The sequence below is a fragment of the Acipenser ruthenus genome, chromosome 12 (genome assembly GCF_902713425.1).
Source record: "Acipenser ruthenus chromosome 12, fAciRut3.2 maternal haplotype, whole genome shotgun sequence".
NCBI classification, from domain to species: Eukaryota; Metazoa; Chordata; class Actinopteri; order Acipenseriformes; family Acipenseridae; genus Acipenser; species Acipenser ruthenus.
The window spans coordinates 2,624,970-2,650,761 of NC_081200.1; the positions used below are offsets into that span (position 1 = coordinate 2,624,970).

The 25,792-nt window shown below is 40.1% G+C and overlaps 2 protein-coding genes across 3 annotated transcripts in view; one reads left to right on the forward strand and one right to left on the reverse strand.

The window, feature by feature from the left end:
• The window catches only part of xxylt1 (xyloside xylosyltransferase 1), a 36,740-nt gene extending 35,300 nt beyond the window's left edge, over window positions 1-1,440 (reverse strand). Inside the window, exon 1 of the mRNA XM_034028504.3 lies at window positions 786-1,440. Within this exon, the coding sequence (XP_033884395.1) occupies window positions 786-1,313 (528 nt within the window). The 5' untranslated portion in view covers window positions 1,314-1,440. The remainder of the gene's footprint in view (window positions 1-785) is intronic.
• Window positions 1,441-1,745: 305 nt separating this feature from the next.
• Window positions 1,746-24,196, forward strand: LOC117416674 (lisH domain-containing protein ARMC9-like). 2 transcript variants are annotated; one of them, XM_034028005.3, is made up of 26 exons: window positions 1,746-2,080; window positions 2,723-2,810; window positions 4,160-4,285; window positions 4,469-4,639; window positions 5,432-5,587; window positions 5,882-5,974; window positions 6,628-6,652; window positions 7,478-7,635; window positions 8,103-8,201; window positions 8,627-8,668; window positions 10,238-10,272; window positions 10,564-10,675; window positions 11,177-11,269; window positions 12,351-12,441; window positions 12,596-12,719; window positions 13,112-13,251; window positions 13,632-13,708; window positions 14,075-14,149; window positions 14,234-14,324; window positions 14,482-14,540; window positions 15,311-15,415; window positions 15,802-15,917; window positions 16,840-16,979; window positions 17,756-17,879; window positions 18,983-19,161; window positions 22,238-24,196. In XM_034028005.3, exons 2-26 carry the CDS (start codon window positions 2,760-2,762, stop codon window positions 22,258-22,260), a joined length of 2,505 nt encoding a protein of 834 aa, XP_033883896.2. In that variant the 5' UTR covers window positions 1,746-2,080; window positions 2,723-2,759; the 3' UTR covers window positions 22,261-24,196. The 2 variants fall into 2 exon arrangements, with proteins under 2 accessions (XP_033883896.2, XP_033883898.2); XM_034028007.3 differs by lacking the exon at window positions 8,627-8,668.
• Window positions 24,197-25,792: the final 1,596 nt, after the last annotated feature.

Sequence of the window (25,792 nt, forward strand, 5' to 3'; positions counted from 1 at the left end):
GTCCAATGTCAGCTGCAAGCTCTGTTGCAGGCTGTAACTGTGGGAATGCAATTGGAAACAAAGGAAGAAGTTGTTTTGTATGCATTTACTGCTGATGGAACTGAAAGAAATGTATTTTATAGCCCAGAACTCCAGTGACAGAGGGCCATTACAGTACAGGTGTAAAGATATAGGGTCAATAAAAAGTGCTTTGGACTGAGTTCAAGTTTCAAATGGTTACATTTTAAAAGTAATTACATGGCTGGAACAAGTCCTTAAATAATCATTTCAAATGAATATATCACGTGAGTAACTGTGGCCGTAACCAACTACAATGCACATTGCAATGACAGTACTAATGTAGGGTGTGAGAGGGCATTTTGATGCTGCACGTTCTTCATGTTAAGACCGAGAAATGGCCAAGCTCTGCTTATCGATAACTGCGATGTCTGTACTAAGGGAAGGGGGTGAGGCAGTGGAAAAGTTACTGTGGGTTATGTTAATAGATTTTAAATCTAAACGTTGTTACTACACCTTTGGGAATTGGAACACAAGTTTACGGGTTTTTTAGTGTAAAGCCCATCACAGGTTTACAGCAATCAGATGAATTTAAAACTGTGCTAGACAATTACATTTTGCATTTAGAATTGTAATACAACGGGGGGGTGGGGGCCCTAAACCAGCATGAAAACTGATACACCTGTGATGGTAAAGCAACAAATTCTTCGCACGGTTTAATTTGCTTTTAATTCACACATCACTTCTGAACAATCAAAAACCTGGCCTGTCCGAAATGCCACCCCTACCTCACAACGGAAGGTGGCGCCCTGCAGCAAGTCTTCCAGCATCTTTTCCCCGATCTCTCTGCTGGGTTCGTCGCTCACAAAATGCAGGGTCAAGACTTCCCCGTCCTCAAACCTGGCGTGCTTCAGCATCGATCTCATGGCAACCTGGAACTTCTGCTGCAACGCCTGGCTCGTGTCCACTTTGGTGAACATCATCAGCGCGTGAAAATATCGAGGACGCTGCTCCTCTGCAGTCCCTGCGTTAATACTATCCGTGTTCGTTCTGCCAGCTTCTCCCACACTTGCAGCTTTTGAACCGCGTTGCTTGGCGTTGGTATCGGAGGATAGATCGCCGTCGTTCATGTTTGCGTTGTGGCTGGCATGAGTCTCTTTGATACGCTTGGTAGTGCTGGAAAAGTTCTGCCGGTCCGATCCGAAACTGTAAAAAGCAACAACAGCTAGTGCGGCTGCTATAACCAGCACTAGCTGGTAATAGCGGACTGTGCTGACCCTGGCCATTGCGTTTGAGAGCAGCCTCGGGATGCCCATGGTATCCCTACAAGAAGCCCAGATATCGTTTGCGAGACGGATGGGAGATTGCGTTGAATTTCCGATGCACTGCTTTCCTCCACACACTCCTGTCTAGCTCCAGGAAGGAGCCATGCTGGTCCTGACACACGTAGAACACCTGGGCGGGGTTATCGTTACGTCACTACACACGGCGGACTAAAAACGCTGCTCCCCATCGTGATTGTGCAACGCTTTTGATAGGAAGCATATACACGACAATTGTGTAAAGTTCCCTAATGTTTATCGTGTTTGTTGTAGTCTTTCAAACATTTTTTTTTCTTTTTTTTGTAACTCCCAGTTGGTTGTTTTAACAATTTATAAATAAAACATTGTTATGGTTTTTGTTTTTTAATATCAACTCGCACCATCTTTTTAAATGACCGTTAGATTGACACATTACACAAGTAAGTTAATTAATAGTTGCAACATAGTTCAGAAATATATAGTACTTATATATTGGAGAGCTATTTACGACACTGTAGTTACCACCATTCGCCGCTGGTAGCGCTGTTGCTGCTCGGTTGCTAAGAACGTCTATTTTCCGGCATCTGGTTGGTCTCGGTTGCCTGGCGTCACTTGGAAGCGTCTTCCTCGTATGGTTGCTATCAGGACGCGGAAGAAACAACCTACGTTTTGCGACGGGATTTAAACCATCTGTGAAATGTAATGTTGTTATTCTGAGAAGTAAGGGCATTTAATAATGTGATGTTGACAAAACCGGAGCGGATTTGATTTCCTTCTACTCGGTAAGATTGGACATTTTATGTCGATGCGAAACGTGCATAGCTGCATTTAAAGGGGGCTTTGTTTCCTTCTCGTTGTAATGCTGGTTGCGTTCACGATAATAAGTGTCTGATGCTTATTTTAGTAGACTGTGTATTTTTCTAAATCTTCAAGTAATACAGCAGTGTTTCTTTATTGCATGCGTTTTCATTAACGACACCAAACCGCCTTGTGTCAGTGCAGCTACGATTGTAAAACTTGACAGATTTGTTATATAGTTTTGCAAGTGATTTACTGGAATTAAATCCCCCTTTGTATGATCCATTGACGTTAAATGTTTAGAATGCATATTCGTGTTTGTTTTACAGCATACTTAAGATGAGTTGTTTAAATAACTGCAGTAAGTTTGCGTTAGGAACCATTCTTTCTCTGGAAAAATATGACATTTTGAAATTCACATTCTTTTGCATGTACCATTGGCGAAATTATTGCAAAAAACTGCATTTCCTTGTGTATGCATAACAAATCGGTTTTGTATCATTGACAGACACATGCAGACAGCTTTCATCAGTGTGTGTTTGCTTTAAATGTAATGCTTCTTTGAGTTCGATTTGTATGCTGTTGGTGATGCCATCTACACTGTACAACGTTGCTATCAATTCCAGAGTCTTTGGATATGAAAGCGCACAAACACATTTGACAATGGGGGATGTCTTGGCGTATGAATCAGACCTCCTTGGTCTGGTTAAGGAGGTAGGTGATTTGAAAGCTGTCGTCACACCATCATATTTTTTGTTTACGACTGTAAGTCGCCCTGGATAAGGGCGTCTGCTAAGAAAATAATAATAATAATAATAATAATAATAATAATAATAATAATAATAATAATATACCGAGCATCAAAATAAACTTATCACTATTGTAACACGTTTCTTTAGGGAAAAAATAAGGTATATAAATGATGGACATTGACGAAATGTTTTTGGTTTCTTTTTAATCACTCGATCGTTCATCCCTGACCATGACACGCTTAAGAGTGAGTAGGACTGAAGCATATTCACTTAATCACCTCATTAGTGAGACAGTTGATTGGACACTGGATATGGAGTGATTTCAGTTGTTGAATTGCAAGCTTGAATAAAAGCAATAAAGAAAATCACAGAAAGAATATATATATATATATATATATATATATATATATATATATATATATATATATATATATACACATATATATATATATATATATATATATATATATATATATATATATATATTCAGGGCAACTGGCTCTTTAAGCTAATATATCTGTCAAGATCTGTCACATCTGTCAAGAGAGCAGCGCCTTCGTGCAATCGCCATGTTGGAGGCTGGACTAGGGTAGGTACTGTGGCTCGCCGTCTTGGGTGCTCATAGCCAGCAATTTCAAACTGGCGAGACGGTATAACCAGACACACTCACACTCTGTCAATGACAGGCCACAAACTGGGAGACCAAGAGTCACAACACCTGCCCAAGATCAACAGATAATTCTGCAGCATCTTCGTGATGTCAATTTTTAATCGGCACAATAAAAAATCACTGCACCTGCTCTAAAACAGAGTTTGTCATTTTTCAATCACATCTAGTGAATTTTATCCAAATATAAGTGATAAGTTTCTTTTGATGCTCAAATATAAGTGATACGTTTCTTTTGATGCTCAGTGTATATCACAGTATCACACCACGGTTTCTTAAGGTGGTTTACAATAAGTTAAATATTGATCATCTTATAAATGATGAGGTGTGCGTGCTGTTGTATCTTGTAATATCACCATTACAACTTGTCATCCTCGCATGATACATAGGGAGTGTGTCTGTCTTTTCACCAAAATGCAATTTGCACCATTTAAACTGTTAATTTAACATAACTAATGTAAGTATAACCTTATGGATTTTTTTTTGTAACCTTACTAGATGTTTTAATTTGAACAAAATCTGATCGAATTGTGTTCTGGTGTAACAAGCTTGATAAGCATGTCAACATTTTATCTTCTCAACAATTTGAAACACAGGAAGAAAACAGACATGACACTTTTTTTTTCTCCCCTCTGTATTTCAAGTATTTAGCGTTTGGTGATTTGGAAGAAACTGTGAAGGTTTTCGAGAAAGAATGCAAGAGTAAAGGAAAGCCTGTTCCGAAATGTGCAAGAAATGTCTTGCGGGATTCTAAAACCTTAATTATTCAGGTAAGGAGCCCCCCATCACAATTACTGATATAGAACATTTCAATCTGAATAACTCTTTTTGGACCTTCTTCTTGGTGATCAGATTAGCATCTTTGAATTGCACACTTGTGTGTCCTGCGGTTGGTTCTTTAAGTAGATTATATCAGAGAATTCAATAGTACATGTTTCTTTGGTGCTGAGCAGAAGGACATGATTACCTCGTTTGAAGATGGAGATATGAAGGTGTTCCTGGACCTGTGGGCAGAGCATGTCCCAGCTCAGGTTCGAGACTGTGACCTTCTCGCACAGAAGCTGGAGTTCTATCTGCACGTACACTTTGCCATCTACCCTCTGAAAAATTCCCTGGGGAAGCTTGTAAGATATATATATATATATATTTTACATATACCATACACTATATTGCTTGCACAATCACATTTTTTTTTCCTTTGTTACTTGCTCACGTTAGCCAGATCGCTGTGCCTCTAATGTTTTCCATATCAACACAGGTAGCGTCATATGCATTTTGCAACATTGCATTGTTTTAAAGAGAGTGTGATCTCCGCCTAGTGGTGGTGTTGTAGATGCATGGTAAAATATGAGGGCAGCCTTATGATCCATTCCATTAGCCTTTCTAGATGTAATTTAGCACGATGGGTGTGCAGGGGGATTTCTGGAACTTACAGATCCTGTTATCTTAAAATAAATACATAAATTCAATTCAGTTAAAGTTGGATAGTGTGGCTCTTGAGTGACATTGGAAAAACAACCTGTGTAGCCACCAGGTGTCTCAGTTGCTTCATACAGAAAATACAGCTAAAAGTTAGCTCCTATATTGATGCAGTGGATGCAAGATGAAGCTGCTTGTTACATATATTCTTTTAAAATCTAGTTCAAAACACTTTCTTTGTATTTTCAGCACTGAGCTTTCTGTTCAGAAATAACTTCTGCAGAGTGAGCATATTTTCTGTCTTTGAGTTGACTTCACTTTCTTGATGGAACCTGTGGTGCAGACTCCAGTTTGACTTGCATTACTTTTCTTCTCAATCATAAAAGCATAAAAAAATAACATTGCATGTAGGTGAAATCGTGCATCAGGTGATCAGTGAAACACCTTGGCAGAGTGTTGCGCATTAAAAAGAACCAATGCATTTGTTCCCTGTGCAGGACAGGGAGGATTTGGATGAAAGGATCACTCACTTTAAGCATTACCTGGAGACCAGAGGAGCAGCACTGAGCCAGACCACAGAGTTCCTGCCGTTCTACGCCCTGCCCTTCGTACCCAACCCCACAGTGCACCCCTCCTTCAAGGAACTCTTCCAGGTACGTCTTTAACACTTCCCAACAGCTGAGAACCGCAAGCACAAGAAAGGACACTGCTGGCTGTAAATATAGCTTTGCCTGTACCATTCATTCTTGACAGCATGTTTGCGTTTTAACAAAATGTTCAATACAGGATTGATCATCTGGGTGTAGTATGTACGCACATGAAACACGACTTTCAGGGAACTTTTTCTAGCAACCTTGATACAACTTGTTGTAAGTGGCACTTCTAAGTTATTTCACACTGTGAATAGGTAAAGCGGCAATCTCAGCAAACCCTGTTGTTTTCTATAGGAATCTTGGACTCCTGAGTTGAAGAGGAGACTGGAATCATTCCTGTCTGTGACACTGAAAGCCTGCAGTACTCCAAAGCTTCTCACTCTATATGTATCCTTCTCTGGGACAGCACTAACACTGAGTTAACTACTGTGGTAAAAATACATTTACGTATCTAGGCACATTTGTTTTCCCTATTTTCCTGGCCTGGTTAAACACTGTTAATATTTTATGTGATGTAATCCTGTAAGTAGTGTTATAAAAGCCAATTATGGTAATGAAATGTCTTCTACTGTAAGAAGACTGAGGCTTCCCTGAGCATGTAGCAGCAACGTTAGTTTAATAGGGCTGCATTCCTGGATGTTCATAATACTGTTCATGTGATCTTTCAATTCTAAAACATCTTTAAAAAGATCATTGGACTAAACATTCAATATGTCTGTCAGAATCAACCAGTTGCTTTAGGAACAGATTGTTAAAATTGCATGGGGCTGGATCAGAAGTCTCCATAGGTAGGTGCAGTCTTGATTTGGTGAATGTGTCTCTGCTTTAGAGAAGGCTAAACATCTGTCTGGAAAAGGCCTTGAGTTTGCACACTTGAGTCATATTGGATGTACATATCTTTCTCTTCCGTCACTAAAATGCTAAAAGGAATGGGCAGGACCAGTTAAGAAGGTCAGCACTCAGATGTACAGTGGGGTTGTGCATTGTAAAATATTGACTTACTGAGTGCTTTGAGCTTTCCTTTAACTTCAAAACCACAGAAGGAGAACGGGCAAGGCAATGAAGGTAATAAGGTTGCTTCATTTCCCCTTTTTACTAGAGTGTGTCTTTACAACAGGATTAGCAAACAGCTATAAAACATTAAACAGATGACATCAAGACACCATTAATCAATTGCGTTGGATACCAGAAATCTCAATTTAGATTGATGGGCAAACGCTGTTTCATATTGCCCTTGCACATTGTGGAGAATTGTTGCATAGTTTTTTTTTATTAAGTAGAAGTAAAGGCATTCCAATTTCCTCCTCAATGTATAAATGATTTAGTAATTTATAGGATTATTGGATGGACCCTAATTTGGGATTCCTAAATCTTGTTTTAAAGAGTACTTAAATCCAGAACCCCTCTTAGAAGTCATTAAGAGGTTTATTATTAGGACCATGCTGCAAGATTTAATTTAGTTTGATTATACTCTCCAGGTTATCTGGGTCACATTCATCCTGGTATACAGGGTGGCTATATTATACAGTAAGTTGACTGCTTACACTGCTGCTGTGGAAAAAGTATTCAAATCCAAACTGAAGGATGCCATTCCCTTAGACTAGGTATCGACAAATAATGCAGCCAGTGACATTTATTGACAGGATCTGCCTTAATCTGACAGTCTTTGTTACTGTGCTGTGAATATTTTTTTCTGCAGCACAAGCGTTAAGGGGCCATGTGACTCTAAATCCATCTTGTGGTTTTTGGGTGTCCTCTGAAGTTGGATTTCTCTCGCTCTGCCTCCTAGTAGACGTCATTCAGAGTGGTGTCCTGAAGTTTTTGTTGCATGCGTATCCTTCTTAATCCTCCAGTTGAGCATTGATTATGTTGTCTCGTTGTCTGACACAGAGGCGCTGAACAATCTGCAGCAGCAGTTGCTGGAGGCGGAGAGGAAAGCTGCGACCTACATGAAAAAGTACAAGAAGATGCAGGCCGACTACCACAACCTCATCGGGGTCACCGCAGAGCTGGTGGACTCGCTGGAGGCTACGGTGAACGGCAGAATGGTAAGCCGAGTGTCTGCTGCACTTCAAAATGATTTGTACCTCCTGCAGTCACCTGTGTGGGGCTTGTACAGATCTTTAAATGAGTCATTGGAAGACGCCAGTCTGTTTTTGTCTTGATAGCTGCTGTAGTCAGTATGCTTTCAGGCTGCTATGCAAAGTATACAGTGGGTGGTTATTCTATTGTTCTGTTGCAGCTGCAGCATTCATGATAAAAGTGTCTTGGAAACTCAGATGTTTCAGATTCATGTAATAGACATCTGTATGAGAGTTGTATTGTCATGTGATCCCCAGGTGCCTGTAGATCTGTAGATTGCATTCTGTATTGCTTCCAGGTCATAAAGCAACCCAGGATCCAGGATGGTCTTTTTCTGGAAGTTACTGTACTAGCCGGGTCCTTATTGTAAGCCTAGTTCAGAAGGTCTGTGTTGTTCGTGGATGTTAACCCTCTGCCTTGTTCTCCTTGCCAGATCACACCTGAATATCTCCAGAGTGTCTGTGTGCGTCTGTTTAGCAATCAGATGAGACAAAGCACGGCCCAAAGCATTGACTTCACGAGGCCTGGGACGGTAGGTGTACTGCGTTTTTAGTACAACAGGAGCATTTTCCTAATGTGGTTTCATGTAAGAAATAAGTTGGAGTGGAATTCAAGAGAAAAACTCTGATGCATTTATCATATTATATCTGTTTAATATTAACAATAAAGCCCAGATCAGAGGCACGATCTGAAAGACTTTTTCTCTGCCCTTGTGAAATTTCTATTCTGTTTGTTTTGGTGGAAACAAATCTATTTCACTGCCTCTTTCCTCCAGGCAAATTGCAGTTTTTTTAGTTACCCCAGACAAACTTTATTCACAGCATAGGAATTGTGGAAAAGCAGGGGTAGTTTTATGTTGGCTTTCTTACTTCTTCTATAAGTTTATTTTTTTAAAACATTTGTGTTTATGTCAAATCTTATATGACTATTCTTTTTTGTTAATGTCTATCCTTAAAGGGATATTACTCTATGAGCCCTTATGACAGTGATGGTGGATATGTAAGTTACCTACAGTTTCTTCATTTCCCCTCACCCTGTCTTGCTTGCACTTTACCATCCCCTGCCTTCCCTCGTCTCTGTCCAAACCTCTCAAATTTTATCCAGTCCCCAACTGTGTGTACACAGTAAACTCTTGGGCAATGCTTAAACCTGCCTCGAAGCCTGAATAGAAATAGTTCACAATGTAAGATCCTTATTTATCAAAGCTGTTTTTCCTCCAGTGTGTGATTTGAAAAGCACATCAAACTGGCTTGTTACGACAGTAGTGAGAAGCTCAGGAGGTTCATTTAATACCCTACCACCAACATACCATCATGTTTTCCTTTCGCACAAAATGGTGCAAATTGAACCCTTGAGCAAACTGCCTTGATAAATGGGGCCATTCTTTACATAGAGGGAACATTGTAAACTGTGGAAAAGTGGCCCCCTTTTTGAGGTTTCCTGTCAAAGTAGGATCTTCAAGGCACAGCATGTTCAGTAGGTCATCAGCCCCAATGTGCACCCTGACGCAAACGTAGTCAGTTTCTTGAAGTTTCATACTTTTTGCAAGACAATCTAAAGGGCACCTGCTAGCATGGCTTCAGACTAAAGAAGACTAATACAGGGTTAGGGCACTAATGTGCTTATATGGGCCTGCATGCAACGCTCTGAATTGCAGTATCTCCTTTCTTTCAACAACATCAGCACTTGCTTGTAAGTGAGCTCAACAGCTGGAATGGCTTTCCAATGGGAGTCTTCAGTTTCACCTTGAAAGACACATCACACAGCAGTCTGAGCCCTTTGCAAGTTTTACTGGGAGCCTAAGCCACAGCGAGGAAAATGTAAACCTAGCAAAACCAGGGGTAGCCCAGACTGCTACACAATTCTGTCTTTTGGATCCATTGTAAACCTGGAGATGGGTCTTTGAAATCTGTATACAGCATGCAATATATACTTTTAATTCTGTGTCGTATGTCTCCGGATGAGGAATGGGGATACTGTAGTTTAACTTTGTGCTTCATGGTAAATGCTCAGCAAGGGTTACACATGTCCTGTGCAATACTGTGTATTTACTGCATGGTCCCCAGTTCAGCATGCACCCAAGGGTTCAGCATGTCTGTGGGCAAGTTTGCTGTCCCTTTAACCCTTCCCTAAATGTTTTCATTGTTTCCAGGGGGATAGTCGTGGTAAGTTTTTGGCCGTATAACGAAACATATTTTTTAAAGATTACATTTTTTACTGTTGATTTACGATACAACAGCAACAATATATTATTGAATATCTTGGATTCCCTTAAAAGTAAATAATCACCTTTTGCAAAAGGATTTTATTGAGCAGTTCATCGCACAAGTGCATTGGCACCATAAATATTCATTTTCTATTATTGAAGAATAGATTCTGTAATCGTGACGGTCAAACCAACAAAAGAATAAAGGACATATGATCAATCTTTTGTTTCTAGCTATAACACTTTTAGAACATTTGTATTTGATTTAGTCTGTTATCAGTTTATGCTAACTTTAGTAGCTCTTCTGAATGGAAGCCTCTCCCAGTTACTAATAGTTACTAATCTCTGTGTTGTTTATCCAGGCATCGTCCATGCTGAGAGCATCCATTGCCCCTCCGTAAGTAGATTTTTTTTATTTTTTAAATATGTCCTCTGAATCCGGCAGCCTGAGCACCCGCAGATCACCCTGGAGGAGAGGGTTGCTATTGTAATGTAAATTCTGAGATTTTTCAAATGAGTAAGAAATGTACTAAAAGTTTATAAACCCTAAACCATGAAAAGGGATATTGTGTGGATCTCTTTCCTGCAGAAGTCCGGCATTGGGAAGGTGCAGCAATGCTATGAAATCGGGTGCCCTGAACAAGTCTTAATGCAGTCCTATTAATACATTTGTGTTTTTTTCTGTTAGGAAGTCCACAGATGTACCGTTGCTGCCCTCCTTGGCCTACAAGAAGCTGAAGAAAGACCTGATTTACGGCACCGATCGTCTGAAGGCCCTGCTGTTGCAGGCGCTTCGCTGGGTGAGTTTGCCTCTTTCTGGGGACATGCCAGAAATAATAAGAGGTGGAGTAATGATTGAATATTTAGACAGTGATTTCAGGTTATTTTGCACAGAAAAACAGCCAAGAACTTATTTGAGTCTGCTTTGACCCTGTGAGAAATAATTTTTCAGAAACATTGGAACTAAAAATGGTTTCACCAGATCTGAATTCAACAAGTTGATGTATTTAAATACGTTGTTGTCTGCCCTTGATTCAGAAACATATTGCCGTGATGTAGTCCTGGGTTTCCTTTTGAATGCTTCCCAGGATGGTAGAGGTCCCTTGCTGACATTAGTCCCATAGAGATCCAGCAGAGGGCCTGTACCTGTTTTTATTTATTTTACATGAATACTTTGCATAAAGAAGTCTGTCCTTTTTATAATGCTTGTTACAAACTGTTACCACACCCGTCAGAGAGTGTTCTCAGTGGAGTAGCACTGATGTTGCATATCAAAACCATTAACATTTTTAATTCTTTAGAGATTAACCAGATCACTCCATGGAGAGCAGAGGGAGACTGTCCTGCAGGCTTACATCGGCAACGATCTACTTGACTGCCACAGCAACCACCAGGTTAGCAAACCTGGAACAGGTTACATAGTTACGAGACAGCCAGGCTGATTTCAAGGCGAGATAGGTGATACCCCCAAAGTCAGGAGCAGCAAGGCAAATTGCACAGCTCAGTTAAACAGAATTGACATACATCATTGGATTTAAACAAAGGAAGGGCTGAGAGTAAACAGGGGATGTGGCAGTCTAGTGAAGTTTGTTGTTTTGATCAAAGGGAAATGATCTGATTACTAAGGAAACCTGGAAGTGTTTTAGTGCACACCTTGAACACCAATGTAAAACAGAAACAGAAAGTGATTTTCATTGTTTTAAAGAATAAACTCAATCTGATTTAATAATGACACCACCCCACCCTGTGATGAACGTGCAAATGGATCGACCGATCTGAACTATTCTAAATAATATATCAATAAACCCAAATGGTGTTTAGTATGAAGATAAGATTGATTTATGTATTTATTTATTTTAAATGGCATTTTGAAATTGTGAAACTCCGGTTTATCAGTAGGTAACGGTGCTTCTGTTTGCAAGCAGATTTGCCATTCATTTTTCACAAGGTGTATGATGTATTATAAGACAGCAGATTTCACTTTTGTAAAGTTTGGTTATGTGTGATTGTATCTGCGCTGCTTTTATGGTTTTAAAATATTATATAACAAAGCAAATGTGTACTATAGATAAAAAAAAAAAAAAAAAAACGTTTCATAGGAAACAGGATTCTGAGTCGTAGGAAAAGTATACAGTAGTTGTTTTGGATCTGACTAGCATTCTTCACAGTGTTTCTTCCTTTCTCAAGGGAGCGTGTGTCTGAGTAAAAATAGCAGTGATATATATGTGTGTTTGTTGTGATGGCATGCTAACTACTTTTAGTTTTTTTTAGGATTCCTCAGGAAGAGAGCCAGGTCGACGTATTTTTGAACTTCCTGAATTTCATTTAATGTTCTGCATTTGTCTTTACTATTCTATTTCAAGTTTTGTATGCATTTTATTTGGCTGTTTAGAAATAATCCAATTTGAACCTTTTCAATGTTCTGTCTTTATTCAGTGCCAGATGTACTTAACATGGTCTTCCTTTACTTCACAGAGAAATGTACTTCAGCTGCTAAATTCTAAGAGCGAGGTTGTCCGACAGTACATGGCACGGCTGATCAACGCTTTTGCCTCACTCGCAGATGGTAACCCTGTTATCCAATTCCCACATAGCATTAAAAACATGGATATTACTAACCGAAAGACTGAACAAGCTGCTTATTAATGAACTTTGGGTTTTGAAATGGTTGAAGTGTTTCTGTAGCTTTTAAGTCTGTTTTGTGTGTGTTGCTGTCCCAGGGCGCATGTATCTGTCCCAGAGCCCCGTGTTATTGACCATGCTGGAGAACACGATGAAGGCAGAGGAGAAGGATTCGCTCTCAAGGGAGAATGTGCTGGGTGCACTGCAGAAGCTGAGCCTACGGTAATTAGACCAGCTGTTAGAACTGAAATCTGAGCACTGTTGGAAGAAGAGACTCATGCTTCTCCTCTGCCAAGCTTGCATGCACTGACACCACTAGGATAGGAATGCTGTCTGTAAATGTATATATTTTTCAATGTATATAAGCATCATCGAAGCAGAAGATAAGAAAAAGAGTCTTCCCAAGCTCTCTCCTTGTGAGCTTCTTCAGGGAAAAGTAACATAAGAAATAAGTGGTTCTAGGATTCTGAAACCTAACAATTGAACAGCATCATAGCATGATGAAGGAGCAGGAGGAGGGAACTGAACTGCCATGTTTACAAATGTGGAGTTTAACACATTTCAAACCCGGCTTTGCTGACCTTGAGAATGTATTTAAATAACATTATTTACAGGCGCAGTCTGCAGTCTGTTATGATCAGGGGAGAGATTATACTGTGGCTGGTGAATCTGCTGGAGGATGCAGACTGCCTTTCCGATTACACCTTGGAGTACGCTGTGGCTCTGCTGATGAACCTGTGCCTCAGGACAGCAGGTACTGTGTCATACTGCACACAATGAGAGCATTCAGCCACATGGGGGGGGGAATGCAGGGCACTGGGTTATGGTGAGAATATACTGTGGTTTGACATGTAGAGGAAAGTTGAGGTGCAGCCGTTTATACAGTAGGACATCTTTATTTTGGATGGCTACACCTAATTTTCATTACTATATTAATCATACAGTATTGACTAGCAACAGTTCCTAAATTTGGAATCTTGTCTGATAAAGCAAGTCCACTTGTACCAAATTCAGACTGCTACCATAACTTGATTACACTGTGATTGTAGTATCCCTAACTGCTTTTGCTTTTTAAAGCTTTTTATTTATTTATTGCTTGACCATTTAATATTTTGTTAATTTAAATAAATACAGGAAAGAAGAAGTGTGCAGAACATGCTGCTCACGTGCTGAAGGTTTTGTCTGATCTTCTGGGGCACGATAACCATGAGGTAACTGGAACATAAATAATGTTTTGAATGGGGTTTTTGGAATGGGTTAGATGAGTTTGTATCCTCCTCACTGGGTGGGTAAAACAGCATGTTTTCTAAGAAGAGCTGTGGTTGCAAGAGGCTGTCAAAAGAGAAAAGCTATGATTTAAAAAAAAAAAAAAATAAGAAAAAACCTGCTTTCTGATCAAAAGCATCTCCTGACAAAACAGTCACTTTTAAACAGATGTAGGTTGTGTGTAAAGTGTTCTGTATTATTAACCAAAAACCTGGCTTTGATCATTGATATTAATGTGTGATATGAAAGCTGCTTGCAAATGAAAAAAACCGGTTGCCTTGACATTGTTTAATTTTTGTTAATGTGATTAGATTCGCCCCTATGTGAATGGAGCGCTCTACAGCATTCTCGCTATTCCTTCAGTCCGGGAGGAGGCAAGAGCCATGGTGAGAAACACGCCAGCACTGCCACACAATCCCTTATCTGGAACCCGGCCGTTTTACTGAGTTCATTTATCTTTGTCGTTGCAGGGAATGGAAGAGCTCTTGAGATGCTTCAGCAAGGAAGGGAACGTTGAGATGAATAGGCAGATTGAGTTTATCATCAAGCAGCTCAATTCAGGTTGCTAAACATCCCAGTTCTGGTTCACATGCAGTAATATTAATCGCAAATAAAGTTTGCAAATTCCAGTTTTTTTTAAAATCTATGTTAAAAACACGAATCCCTGGACTTCGCCTTTGTGCCTGTATTGGAGTTATTTTTTGCTTTCTTTTTCCAGAGGAAGTTTCAGAAGATGGAGTTGACTCTGACGATGAAGATGAAGATGACGATGATGAAGTAGGTGTAGCTGTTGTGAAATACTCTGTTGTGCGAAGTAGGATGTTGTTTTTTTTTGCCAGCTTGACATTTTGCAAAGAGAAGCTACAAAATGTGTAATAAAATTATATGGTGTTATGGGTGCCCAGTGGCTAGTAAAGGCACTACCGCATGGAGAGCAAGTTGAGTCACGTGATCAGGAGCTTGACGGTTTGAATCCAGGTCATGCTGAGTTGTCAATCTTGGCTGGGGTTCCACAGAGAGGGCTACATTGGCCCTTGCGCCCATGTCCGAGTAACTGGGAGAAGCGTCTATCTGTTCTGACTCAGCAGGATTGTTCGGAGCAGGTTGATTAAATATCAGTAAAACAGCATTCCAGAGAGGATTGCCCTCTTGAAGCCTGACAAATGTGACACTGTTACAGCTGAGCATTACGTTTATGATTAATTTGAACTCTCCATTAAGATCATAATAATAAAAATCTAACCAAGTCAACTTGAAGTCTTGGACAGGTTAACAGAGATGTTCTGGCATTGCTTCCAGCAGGTATGTTTGAGATTGCCCCCCCTGTTTCTGATGCTCTGTGTTGGCATGGCTATTACACTTGACTCTGTAGATCCTGTGTAGAAGGGTAGCTTTGTTGATGTATGAATGTAGCTTGATCATTGTTTGTGCTCCGTCTTCCTATGGATCTACCAGAACCATTTCCTATAACCATATTGTGGGCTTTGGAGGGCTTGCGTCTTAACCAGGCCCAACTCTGATTAACTATAACGTGCTGTTTTTCACAGGAAGATCAGGATGCGATGGAAGCAGATTTGGACAAAGAGGAGGTTCTTCAGCCCCAGCCCAGGGAACTGTCTGGAGAGACATTGCTGACCACAGAGTACCTGGGAGTAAGTGCTGTCTATGTGGGTCAGCCAAGCCGCAGATTAGTCTTTGATAAACTAGAAACTGGCTCAAATTAACATTCAAGTAATGGAGCATTATTAAGGTATCAGGGCATCTGTATGTTCTAGTGTACAAATGTGTCTATAACAAGGGTGCAGGATTGTTAGATGGCAGATGGATCTCATCTGTTGAACGGATCAATGTATTTGAATGAAACTGCTCTCTCTCTTCCCCCCCCCCCCCCCCCCTCCCCTCCATATATAAATAAGGAGGCTGCTTTCCACAAGCAGATACAAGCTTATTTTTGCATGATGGGCTCTGATGGGTGTTGACTGGTTGTTTACTCTGTGGAATTATTTTGTAGCAAGCTTGTTTAACTGTCCCTTGCTAGATAATGACTAACGTGGTGAAGGCAAAGAGGAAGATGGCACCAGCCCTGAGCCACATCATTGACGAGCCACTGCAGCGGCCAGTCACGCCCAGCTCCCACAGGACCACCTTTACACAGTGAGTCCACCTGTCTGCCTACAGTTGCCACGGGCCCCAGGGCTAGAGGGTATTACCCAATTCCACGGCTACAGAAAACTGTTCTATCACCAGGGTGTTTATGCTCTAGAATTTAATCATTTTAGTATTCATTCATTTTTAAATGTAGGCTTGCTATTACCCACATATGACCTGTATGCAGTAGTTTGATTAGTGTGGGACAGATCTGTTTTTGTGTCACTTTTCAAATTCAAATGTATTTATTTAACCAGGATAGAACCCTTGAGGTATGCATCTAATTTCAAGGGGGTCCGGCTGGGGTGGGACAAATAGGCAGAGTGAAGTCGACAGACTCCCTCTAAAGTGCAACGAGTCGATGTCCAAACTGGGATTCAAACCCAGGATCTGCTGGCTTTTTTTCCCCAACAGATAGGTCACATGGCTTCCTTTTGGAAAGTGTTGTTTTGTGCTTGGGTTGATAAGTCAATACTACAGCAGCCAGAAGGAATGTTATGACACAATTCTAAAGCAAGGCAGCGCCTCAACTTATCTGTCTGTGAAATCTGGGCGCCATAATAATGAGAAACGTTTTGTGGATCAGGATTAGGTTTTGGGGGTTTGCATGTATCCCTCTGTGGCGAAAGAGGTAAGTCTCATGTCTGTAGTAGCAAGACGGGTTCTTTCAACAGTAAAAGCTCATTGAAACAAAACCCAGCACAAGACTAACTATTGAGGAAGTGATAGAGGAAAGCATTCTTTCCATTTATAAAGTTTAGAGAAATAAAATCCTGAGTAAAAGAGGTTTAACGTTCTAGTTGCTGGAGCAAGCTTAGTGGCTCCTCGGGTTAATGCATTGTTGGTTCACTTTGTGTTTTTAAAGAAGGTAATATTTTTATGATGCCCAACGGTTTGTTCAATTTTTTTCTCCTCTCAATCTCTGTAGAGAATCCAAGCCCAGCAGTGATTTCCATTACTCAAGTAACATAAACAGAAGTAAAGACACCCAGTCGAGGCACAGCGCTCGCCCACCGACGCGCAGTGGAAGTCGACCCAGCACCTCTGACTACTGCAGCCCTGCAATGTGTGAGTGTGGCTGGGGGTGCGGGAGGGAGTGGAGGGTACTGCACCGCTTAGGGAAAGCAATCGTGGTTGAGTTGTGATTGCTGTCACATATACCTTAACCTGCCCTCAAAAATACAGGAATATTTTCATAAGAGGAAGCGTACCACTATCCAGACACAATATGCTTTAGATAACTGCACCACATGTGTCCTTGGTAGAGCGTTTTAATTTCCGCCTGTTTAAGTGAAACCCATGCCAAAGAGATGTTTTGCTATGATTTACTGCTTTTCAAAATGTATTTCAAAGAGATTTATTTTTTTTGATGTGGCCTTGCGGCTTTAAGAGGAATGTGTACCCTTTAAAACATGAATGCAGAATTAATTTATTTATATTTAGTATTGAGTTTTGTTCTGTCCTGTATATGAATCTGTCAAGTCTCTCTTTCTCTAGTTGAATAGGTGTGCTTATTTTTTTATTTTAATATTTTTATTGGATCCCTAATTGTAAAAAGACACAGAATCAGACATTTGAACTGATATGTTATCTGCAATAATAGTAGATATTTTTGTAATGTTATATACAACTATCAACACTGATAGCTCTAGATAACTGATGGCTTCATATTATTGATCTGAAGCTTGATACAATCTGTAAATACAGTTAAAAATGTAAAATAAAGTGCAGCGTCTAGGATACGGTTAGTCCTCTGATAACAATAATACAGCAGTATCTTCCAAATGCTAGCAAAGGTATCTAAGCAGAGTCATTCACACCTTTTTATTTTTTTACCCATGTAGCCGTGGACACAGAAGCCTCTAGACTTTTCTCCCCGGGTTCAGGGATTAACCAGCAATTTGAGGCTCTTTCTCTCCAGTCAGTATCAGATCAGGCACCTGAAGAGCACAATGGACAGCCCAGCAGGTAGGCAAACAAAAGCAAGTCACTAATTCAGATAATAATAGAGCCACCTAGTAGTACATTTATTAATCTCTAGGTTGTAAAGGTTTATGGGATAAAGGAACCCTGTCATCAGTCCTAATCCATTTTGGCAGCTAGACATTTTTTTTTTCCCCCCACAGACCATCCAGTGTGCATAGATAAGATAAGATATGGCTCAGTTCGTTAACCAACCCCACCCAAACTGTAATGATGTATTAGAGACACCGTACACACAACATTTGAACTTGTATTATATTATAATCCTCCGCGAGGATCTAGTGCAAGCTTCGCACGTACTCACATTTTTGTCCAAGTAACTGGGAGACGCGTCTATCTGTTCTGACTCAGCAGGATTGTTCAGAGCAGGTTGATTAAATATCAGTAAAACAGCATTCCAGAGAGGAGCTCCATTAAATGCCTGCAAATCCTTTAAGCCGTTTGTGCTCTCGTAGTGGTCTTCTGTTAATAAGATGGACTTTACAGCCAGTTTAATTAAGTGTGGTGCCACTAGACTATACAATAATGCTTGTATCTTTTAAAAAACAAAAAAAGTTTAAATCTATAGTCTCCTTCCTTTTTCTCTCTTAATTCTCTATTGGCCATTTTTATAGCTATCCAGTGAAAATTAAGATGTAATTTTGGAAAAAAGTAATTTAACATAAGACAGATTCTGCTGTCAAACAGCCAAAGCAGATACAGCTAAATTGGGTTTTTTTTGCCACCAGTATCTGCTGTCCAGCTGCTGCCAAAAACCATTAAAGTTGAAGCCAGGGATGGATTACGTATAATTTGAACCACCCAGGTCTAGGAGTAGCCCTAAATTCTGAATCATTAACCAGGAACTCTTACAGATTTGTCAAAATGTGAAGCTAAAAACACTGCCAGAGTTTCATTGGGGTTCATTTTATTGTGATCAAAAGTCAGCCAGGAGAGAAATCTCTTGTGGTGCTGACATCTATTTTGCAGTCATATGCTCATATATATTCTGGGTGGGGGTGTGGGAGAGCAGTGTTCTGCTGATTCAGCAGAGCCACATTACATTGGATAGATGGAAATTAAACTGCATTATGGATTGTGTTTTTTAGTTACAGTGACTTCAACCCTGGTTTCTCCAGTAACCCCAAAATCCCTCAGACCCCTGAGGTTTTAAGCCCAAGTCCCCGAAAGCACCGGACCCCGACCATCACGCCCCAGTTCTCCCAGTCTGGACCTCAGCAGACCAGTCGGCCCAGCTCTGCAGGATCTTCTGGGAGGAGCAGACAGAGTAAGCACTTTTATCTGGGCATTGCAAAGGAAGCAAACAAAGTGTTCCATGTGTTAGGATTAAACAGAGTGTTCCGTGTGTTAGGATTAAACAGAGTGTTCTGTGTGTTAGGATTAAACAGAGTGTTCCGTGTGTTAGCATTAAACAGAGTGTTCCGTGTGTTAGCATTAAACAGAGTGTTCCGTGTGTTAGCATTAAACAGAGTGTTCCGTGTGTTAGCATTAAACAGAGTGTTCCGTGTGTTAGCATTAAACAGAGTGTTCCGTGTGTTAGCATTAAACAGAGTGTTCCGTGTGTTGGCATTAAACAGAGTGTTCCGTGTGTTGGCATTAAACAGAGTGTTCCGTGTGTTAGCATTAAACAGAGTGTTCCGTGTGTTAGGATTAAACAGAGTGTTCCGTGTGTTTTAAAACACTCCTCATCACCGTCAAGCACTTGTAAAATTCAGGTGACTTCTGTGTCAAAATTATTTTTTACCTGTCCTAAAATGATAACTTCTCAGGGTTGTAGTTGCAGCGTACTTAGTTAGAATACAAATGCCCGGTAGTACCATTTTGCTACTCTGTCCCATGGCTCAGTTTTAAAGAAGTGATGTGTACAGTGTTGGCCTGTGGAAACTTAGCCAGTCAAAATGCTGCTAGTATTGAAACCTATGAATGAGAAGGTGGGTCCCATCCTCTTGTTCTCTGCAGCCTCTCTGAAAGACTGCAGCAGATACAGTATAGTGAAAACGTGGTTGTAAAAATGCAGTGATTTATAAAATGCCTATATGTGTGGTCTACCTGTTTCAGCTTCAGATGCAGTGTGAATGAAAGATTCTGTAGTCTATTTAACTCTACAGGTGTGCATTGCATTGATAATATTTTGATATTGTCTTCCAAACACTGAAACTAAAACCCATGGCAAAGCTTTAAGTGCCTTGGTTGATGGATTGGTTTGAATCCTTTAGCATCAAGCCTGTGCCAAAAACCAAGTTACAATTTGTACTTCTCCTAACCACCTTTTTTCGTGGTAGAGAACTGAAACAAAGTCATCAATTGCACACAAATGCACAAAAGCTAGCAGGAAACTATTCAGTGCCATTTGTTTGCAGCCTTGAGTATTGATGTGCAGTGACTGAATCAGCTGTAAAACCCCAAATCTGCTGTCTGTACAGCTTCCCACAGCACAGAAAACAAAAGGAGAGGATGGCACCAGTGCTAGCGGGCTTCAAACCCATTACAACCTGCAAATGTTTTGAACAGAGTGTTGTTTGTTTGGGTCTTCATGTTGTTTTGCATGAGGGTGGTGCAATTGCATCAGACACTGCTGTTTATGGGATAGTGCTACATAAAGAAATGTACTGTAATTTACTTGAGTGGATTCAATAATTCAGCAGTAATGTAATTCTGCTGTACACTAGCAGTAGTGAAGGTATGCTGAGTTCTTCCAACTCAGTTTAATGGCGCAGAATGATTGAGATCTGCACTAGAAACCAGTCACACTCTGTAACTCTGACCCATGATACTAGGATGCAGATGGTGGATGTGCGAAAGCATAATCAGGGCTGGAGATAGAAGCCAGGAACGGGGAACAATCCATGGCTTTCTTTCCAACTATTTTTCTGGAATAATAAAGCACACTTAATTTTAACTACTTCCCTGTCATATTAGGAACCACTTTATAATGAGGTGTTCTTAGGGTTACATTCATCCTTTTTTCTCTTGACCACCCTGCCTGCCAGCCACAAGATTAAAAGCATGGCCTAGCCCAAGACTGCTGCTACAGTATATTTCTCTTGTAGCTAGTGCTGCCCAAAGAAAGGGGAAGCTTCAGTTCAAGCAGTATTTTTACAGTAACATCTCCGTTTGTTTCAATCTGCCACGCTGACACAGAGTCAGAAAACAATCAGTCTGGTGAATGGGCCCCGGGTTATGCAAGCCATATAGGGCAAAGCAAGACTGGAAGTTCCCTGCCCCCAATGTTTTCTGAAATTCCTCAAGTGGGGGGCTTGAGATCCGTATGGTACCTGTAAAAACAGTGCATACATTTACATGACCCCAGTTTTGAAGATTTATGGTGCCTGCGGGCTGTTTTGTTTTGTACACAAATCGAGGCTATTGTGCTTATAGAAATGTTTCAAAGCGTGCAGGTGTCATAACAAAGAGCGTTCGGCTGCCAGATTTGATAGATCCGAGCGGGCTGTTGCCCTGGACTGCTGACGTCAGTTCTGCCATTGCTTCCTATCCCTTGGAAGGGTTCTTGTGAGCCTGTGGCTTTTTGCAAATCAAATGTTGAATGCTATTTCCTCTACCAAAAAGTTTTTTTTCCTGGCACATGCTGAAAAGGAAGAGTCGATGTGTAACAAATACAAAACAAAAGGGCTTTTTGTAAGATGGTTTTCAGTGATTAAGTGGCAGTCCGTTTTTTTGTTTTTTGTTTTTTTTTAACAATACTGCTCCTCTGAGGGGAAAAATAAGTTTTGAGGTCAGCTGTGCTGGGTTATACAGTTTCCATGTCACAATATGTCAGACTTTATTTTAAATGTCACATTTGTGTAAATAAATAAATAAATACATGTGTTAGAGAAAAGTCCCCAAAATGTTCACAAAAAGGTTACTTAAATAAAGGATGTATATATGCAGCTATGTGGATGCCTACAAATACTGTGAAGTACAAGGTAGGTACTTTTCACGTATCCGTTCAGATTGGGACTAAACTTTTTTTGTTAATATGTAACCCTGTTGCTACTATTATCTAGAGCAGTTGTACTTATCTCTGGCCCTCGAGATCGATTCCAGTCCTGGTCTTTATTCCAAGCCGGTCCTAAATTAGCATCAGCTTCAATTAACTACATTAGAACCTGCTTGGAGTAAAAACCTGGACTGGACTGGATCTCAAGGGCCAGAGTTGAGTACCTCTGATCTAGACGTCCTTGTATATTACACTGCATAACAAATAGCTATCTTATACAAATGCATTATTACCCCATTGTATCACAAAAAGGTTGGTAAGGGTTCAAACTCGGTGGCTTTCTGTTAGCTTGTTCCTGACGCGCCATTTAGTCATTTATTTTCTTGTTTTCTTTATTTCACAGGCAGCCAGTCATACAGGAAGTGAAAACAGACCTTTCGGCACAGGAGTCAGCTGACCCTGAGACTCCAGAGATTGATCCAGCTTCATGTAACACCATCCAGATCACAGCAGCAGAGACTTTAGCAGCATTGAGGCGCGGAACAATCTGCAGGATTGTAGCTCCAGCTGCTCACAGAACTGCTCTGTAATTCTGGAATATGGAAGACTCTGTATTAAGTGCAACAGACACGTTTTATTCTGTTGCTGTTAACACTGCAGGTGTACGCTTTCATGCTGGTGAATCATCTTGTCATTTTTCGGAGCAGATTGTATTTCAGATACTACCTCCTGTCAAGATGGAAGAGTGCCCTTACAAATAGAAAAAACACAGCGGGTCGAATATAATCCACATGGTAAAGGGAAACCGTTTATTTAAAAAAAAAAAAAAAAAAAAAAAAAAGGGTCCGTTCTTGAGAAATACTATTAAGAGCTTCTGAGGATGTCCTCTTGGCAGGAAGAAAACAAATAAATTAGTTTAGGTATTTTTCAAAAAATATTTCCTTCCTTTGGAGGGAGGATGCGATTCCCAATAATAAACACAACACAGGATTAGTAGCTTGTTTTCTGTTTAATTATTTTCTGTCATTAATTTACAGCCCTAGAGAAAGACTAAAACACATTTCTAAGTAAATCATCTATATTTGGGACACCAGTACGACTTCACACACAAAGGTTAGACAAAGCAGACAAATCCAAGTTCGTGGTGGTATTGTGCAAACCACATAAAGGCTGATAGTCATTTGGTTGTTGCACAGGGTTCAAATTCCCTTATAAAGTATATTACCTGGCATAGCTTTCTCAACTTGTTTCCGACCTTCAATTGCATAATCAAAATGAATTGGGAGGTATTGTTGTTTCTTGTTTATCTGCAGTGCTCTTGCTACCCCCTGAGTATTGGTGACTCGGCCATGTTACTTACTGGTGCAGTGTAGCCAGCATCACAAGATTGCAGTGGCTCTCCTGACCGGCACACCTGGGCTCACCACACCTTTAATGTGGGAAGCAGTCATTGAGTTCCATCCAGATGGAGTCTCTGGGGAATAGTGGTAAACGCAGCTTAAGCACAAGGATTATTGTGTGTAATTGTATTGTTCACTTTACATTATAGGAAATATTGCACTGTGTCCACCAATGAATTGTTCCCTTGAGACCCCAGGTGCCTGGCATTCATTTTATATCTTCAAATATACTGTTTGTTTCATAACCGTATGATCATTCAGAGCACTGTAAGAATTGCATAATAATGGGTGTTGTTTTGGACAGATTGCTAATCATGTGTGTAAATCTCATATAATCTATACATTTTGTGAAACTACAATATTTCAAAAGTAAATTAAACAATGTTTCTGACAATGTTGGTGTGTCCCATTTTGAAATGTAATTTTTAAAGAAGCCTGAATGAATCATGTTTGAAACCTTTTTGTCCTTTGCTGTAGTGCATGTAAATATAATCTATGTGCTGTTCTACCCAGTCCAATGATTGCTTGTTTTTACTCCTGTGTTATTTCAGTGTTTTATGATTAGAACAGATCTGTTTATCAGGTCCTGGAAATAGAAAATGAAAGGTCTTTCGAACGGTCTTCATTATGAACACTTGGCAGTGAACGTCGACTTCCTTGAACTTGAACTCAGACAGCCTGTGGAGACGCACGTCCTTCAAGTTCATTTTTTAATCAACCATCATAGACCTCTGTTTTACATATTTTATTTAACATGCATGTTTTCTTGGTTGTTCTGTGGACAGGATTTTCAAGCAACTTTAGCACAGACATTCTTTCTATTCATTTTAAATATTTTCTAAAGAATACTCTTCCATTTTGTGTGTTGTGCTATATTTTGGTAACCATAAATTGTCTAGTTATTTTTGTACATGAACTCTAATAAAAGTTTCTTTAAATATTCTAAAATTCTTTGAATGTTAGATGTTGTGTGTATCAGTTTTATTACTAATACCAGTTCAGATACAAATGTAGTGCATTTTCTTGGGATTTTAAAGGAGTATAAAACCTTTGATAGCTTAACATTTAAAGACAAAAAAAGCAGTTATGAGCAGTACATAATCGAGATACAAGTTAAACTGACCAAGTACGTGGATGTTTCCAGACTTCTCTGTAGTATTCATATAGAGATCAATACACAAAAGGTGTTTTTAATTCAAAACTGTTCTAGTTGGTTGGTGACTTCATTAACAGGCTGGAAATTATTGATGCACACCCAACTTTAATTAATCTATCACACAAAGAAAATACGAATAGCCCAAAGTGTTGATGCTGAGTGGCAGTATTGGCCAAAAACATACTGTTTTCAGAAGTGGCTACCAAGGAGATGTCAAGGTTACTGTGTTGGCAGGCGTTCGCTTGCTAGATTTGTTGTGTGTCCTCAGCAACTTGCAAAGTGAATTGGCATAATAAAGTTATACCTTGGTAGAAAATGGAACAGAGATTTTCTTAAAGGTTAAGAAATTACAATTATAATTGTAAAAACAAATAAGTGGTTTCAGAAGACTAAACAAGCCCCTGAATTAATTGCGTGTCCGAAGATTGTTTTCTGGTTTGCTAACTTTACTGGGTGATTTTTCATTTTGTACATTCTACAAATTATTCTTTTAATGTGCAAAACGACGTGTATATAACAGGTTGTATTTCTCATCAGGGAATTAAATCACATCCTGTTGCACACGTTGGGTTCCTTTAGGTGTTTTTTAAATAACCTCTCAGCTGTGGAAGAGTGATGAAAACACCTGGGCATTAAACTATAATGCAGGGCTAACATTACACAGAGAAAGTTACCGGGGAAGGCAAGAGAGGTCGAGTGGGTGGTATGGGGTGGGCAGGATCTTGGGCTTAATGTATTTTTTATCCTCTTTACATTTTCATGGTTGTGTAATTTGGATCATCCGGGTTAACTGTTTTATTGGAAACTTGTGACAGTAAAGTGCAGAAGTTGCATGCGCAGAGACATAAACCATCCCTAATGTGTGGATGTATAAGTGCCTCGGAAGAACAGAAGGTATATTTCTGGCTTGGTGAGTAGACTGGCTGGGATTTGGGGTCAGCAGATTGCTATAAAACACTACAAGCCACTAATGCGTTCCATCAGTTCCAGGGAAATGCATTGACACTCAGGAAACTGAAATATTATTCACTAAGTGAACTAGACATGCAGGCAGACACATTTCTGCAACAGCACTCACGGCAGGCAGATCCCATCATTGGTCATTGACGCCAATCATACTTTCCTAAGTCCAAAGGCTGGTGGGCATAAGAAGCCATCATCATTTTTAAACTGGACAATAATCCAATTGTACTGTGCATCGTACCAGGAAGTCAAATGAACACGGTTAATACAACAGTCACGGTCACAAATCTGTGTGGAGCTGTTTACTAGCGTGTTTGAAGGGCTACCATGGCAATTGCTTCAATAAATTACAATGCTGTAGAGAGAAAGAGAGGGGGTTGTATATGGCTTTCATTAATACTTTCTACCCACAGTCTCCGTGGTTTTTAACAACAATCTG

Excerpts from the sequence above, each read along its gene's own strand:
- LOC117416674 (XM_034028005.3), top strand. The coding sequence starts at position 2,760 with ATGGGGGATGTCTTGGCGTATGAATCAGACCTCCTTGGTCTGGTTAAG. Across the intron at positions 7,636-8,102 it reads CTACGGTGAACGGCAGAATG|ATCACACCTGAATATCTCCA; the intron begins GTAAGCCGAGTG and ends TCTCCTTGCCAG. Across the intron at positions 19,162-22,237 it reads TTCTGGGAGGAGCAGACAGA|GCAGCCAGTCATACAGGAAG; the intron begins GTAAGCACTTTT and ends TTTATTTCACAG.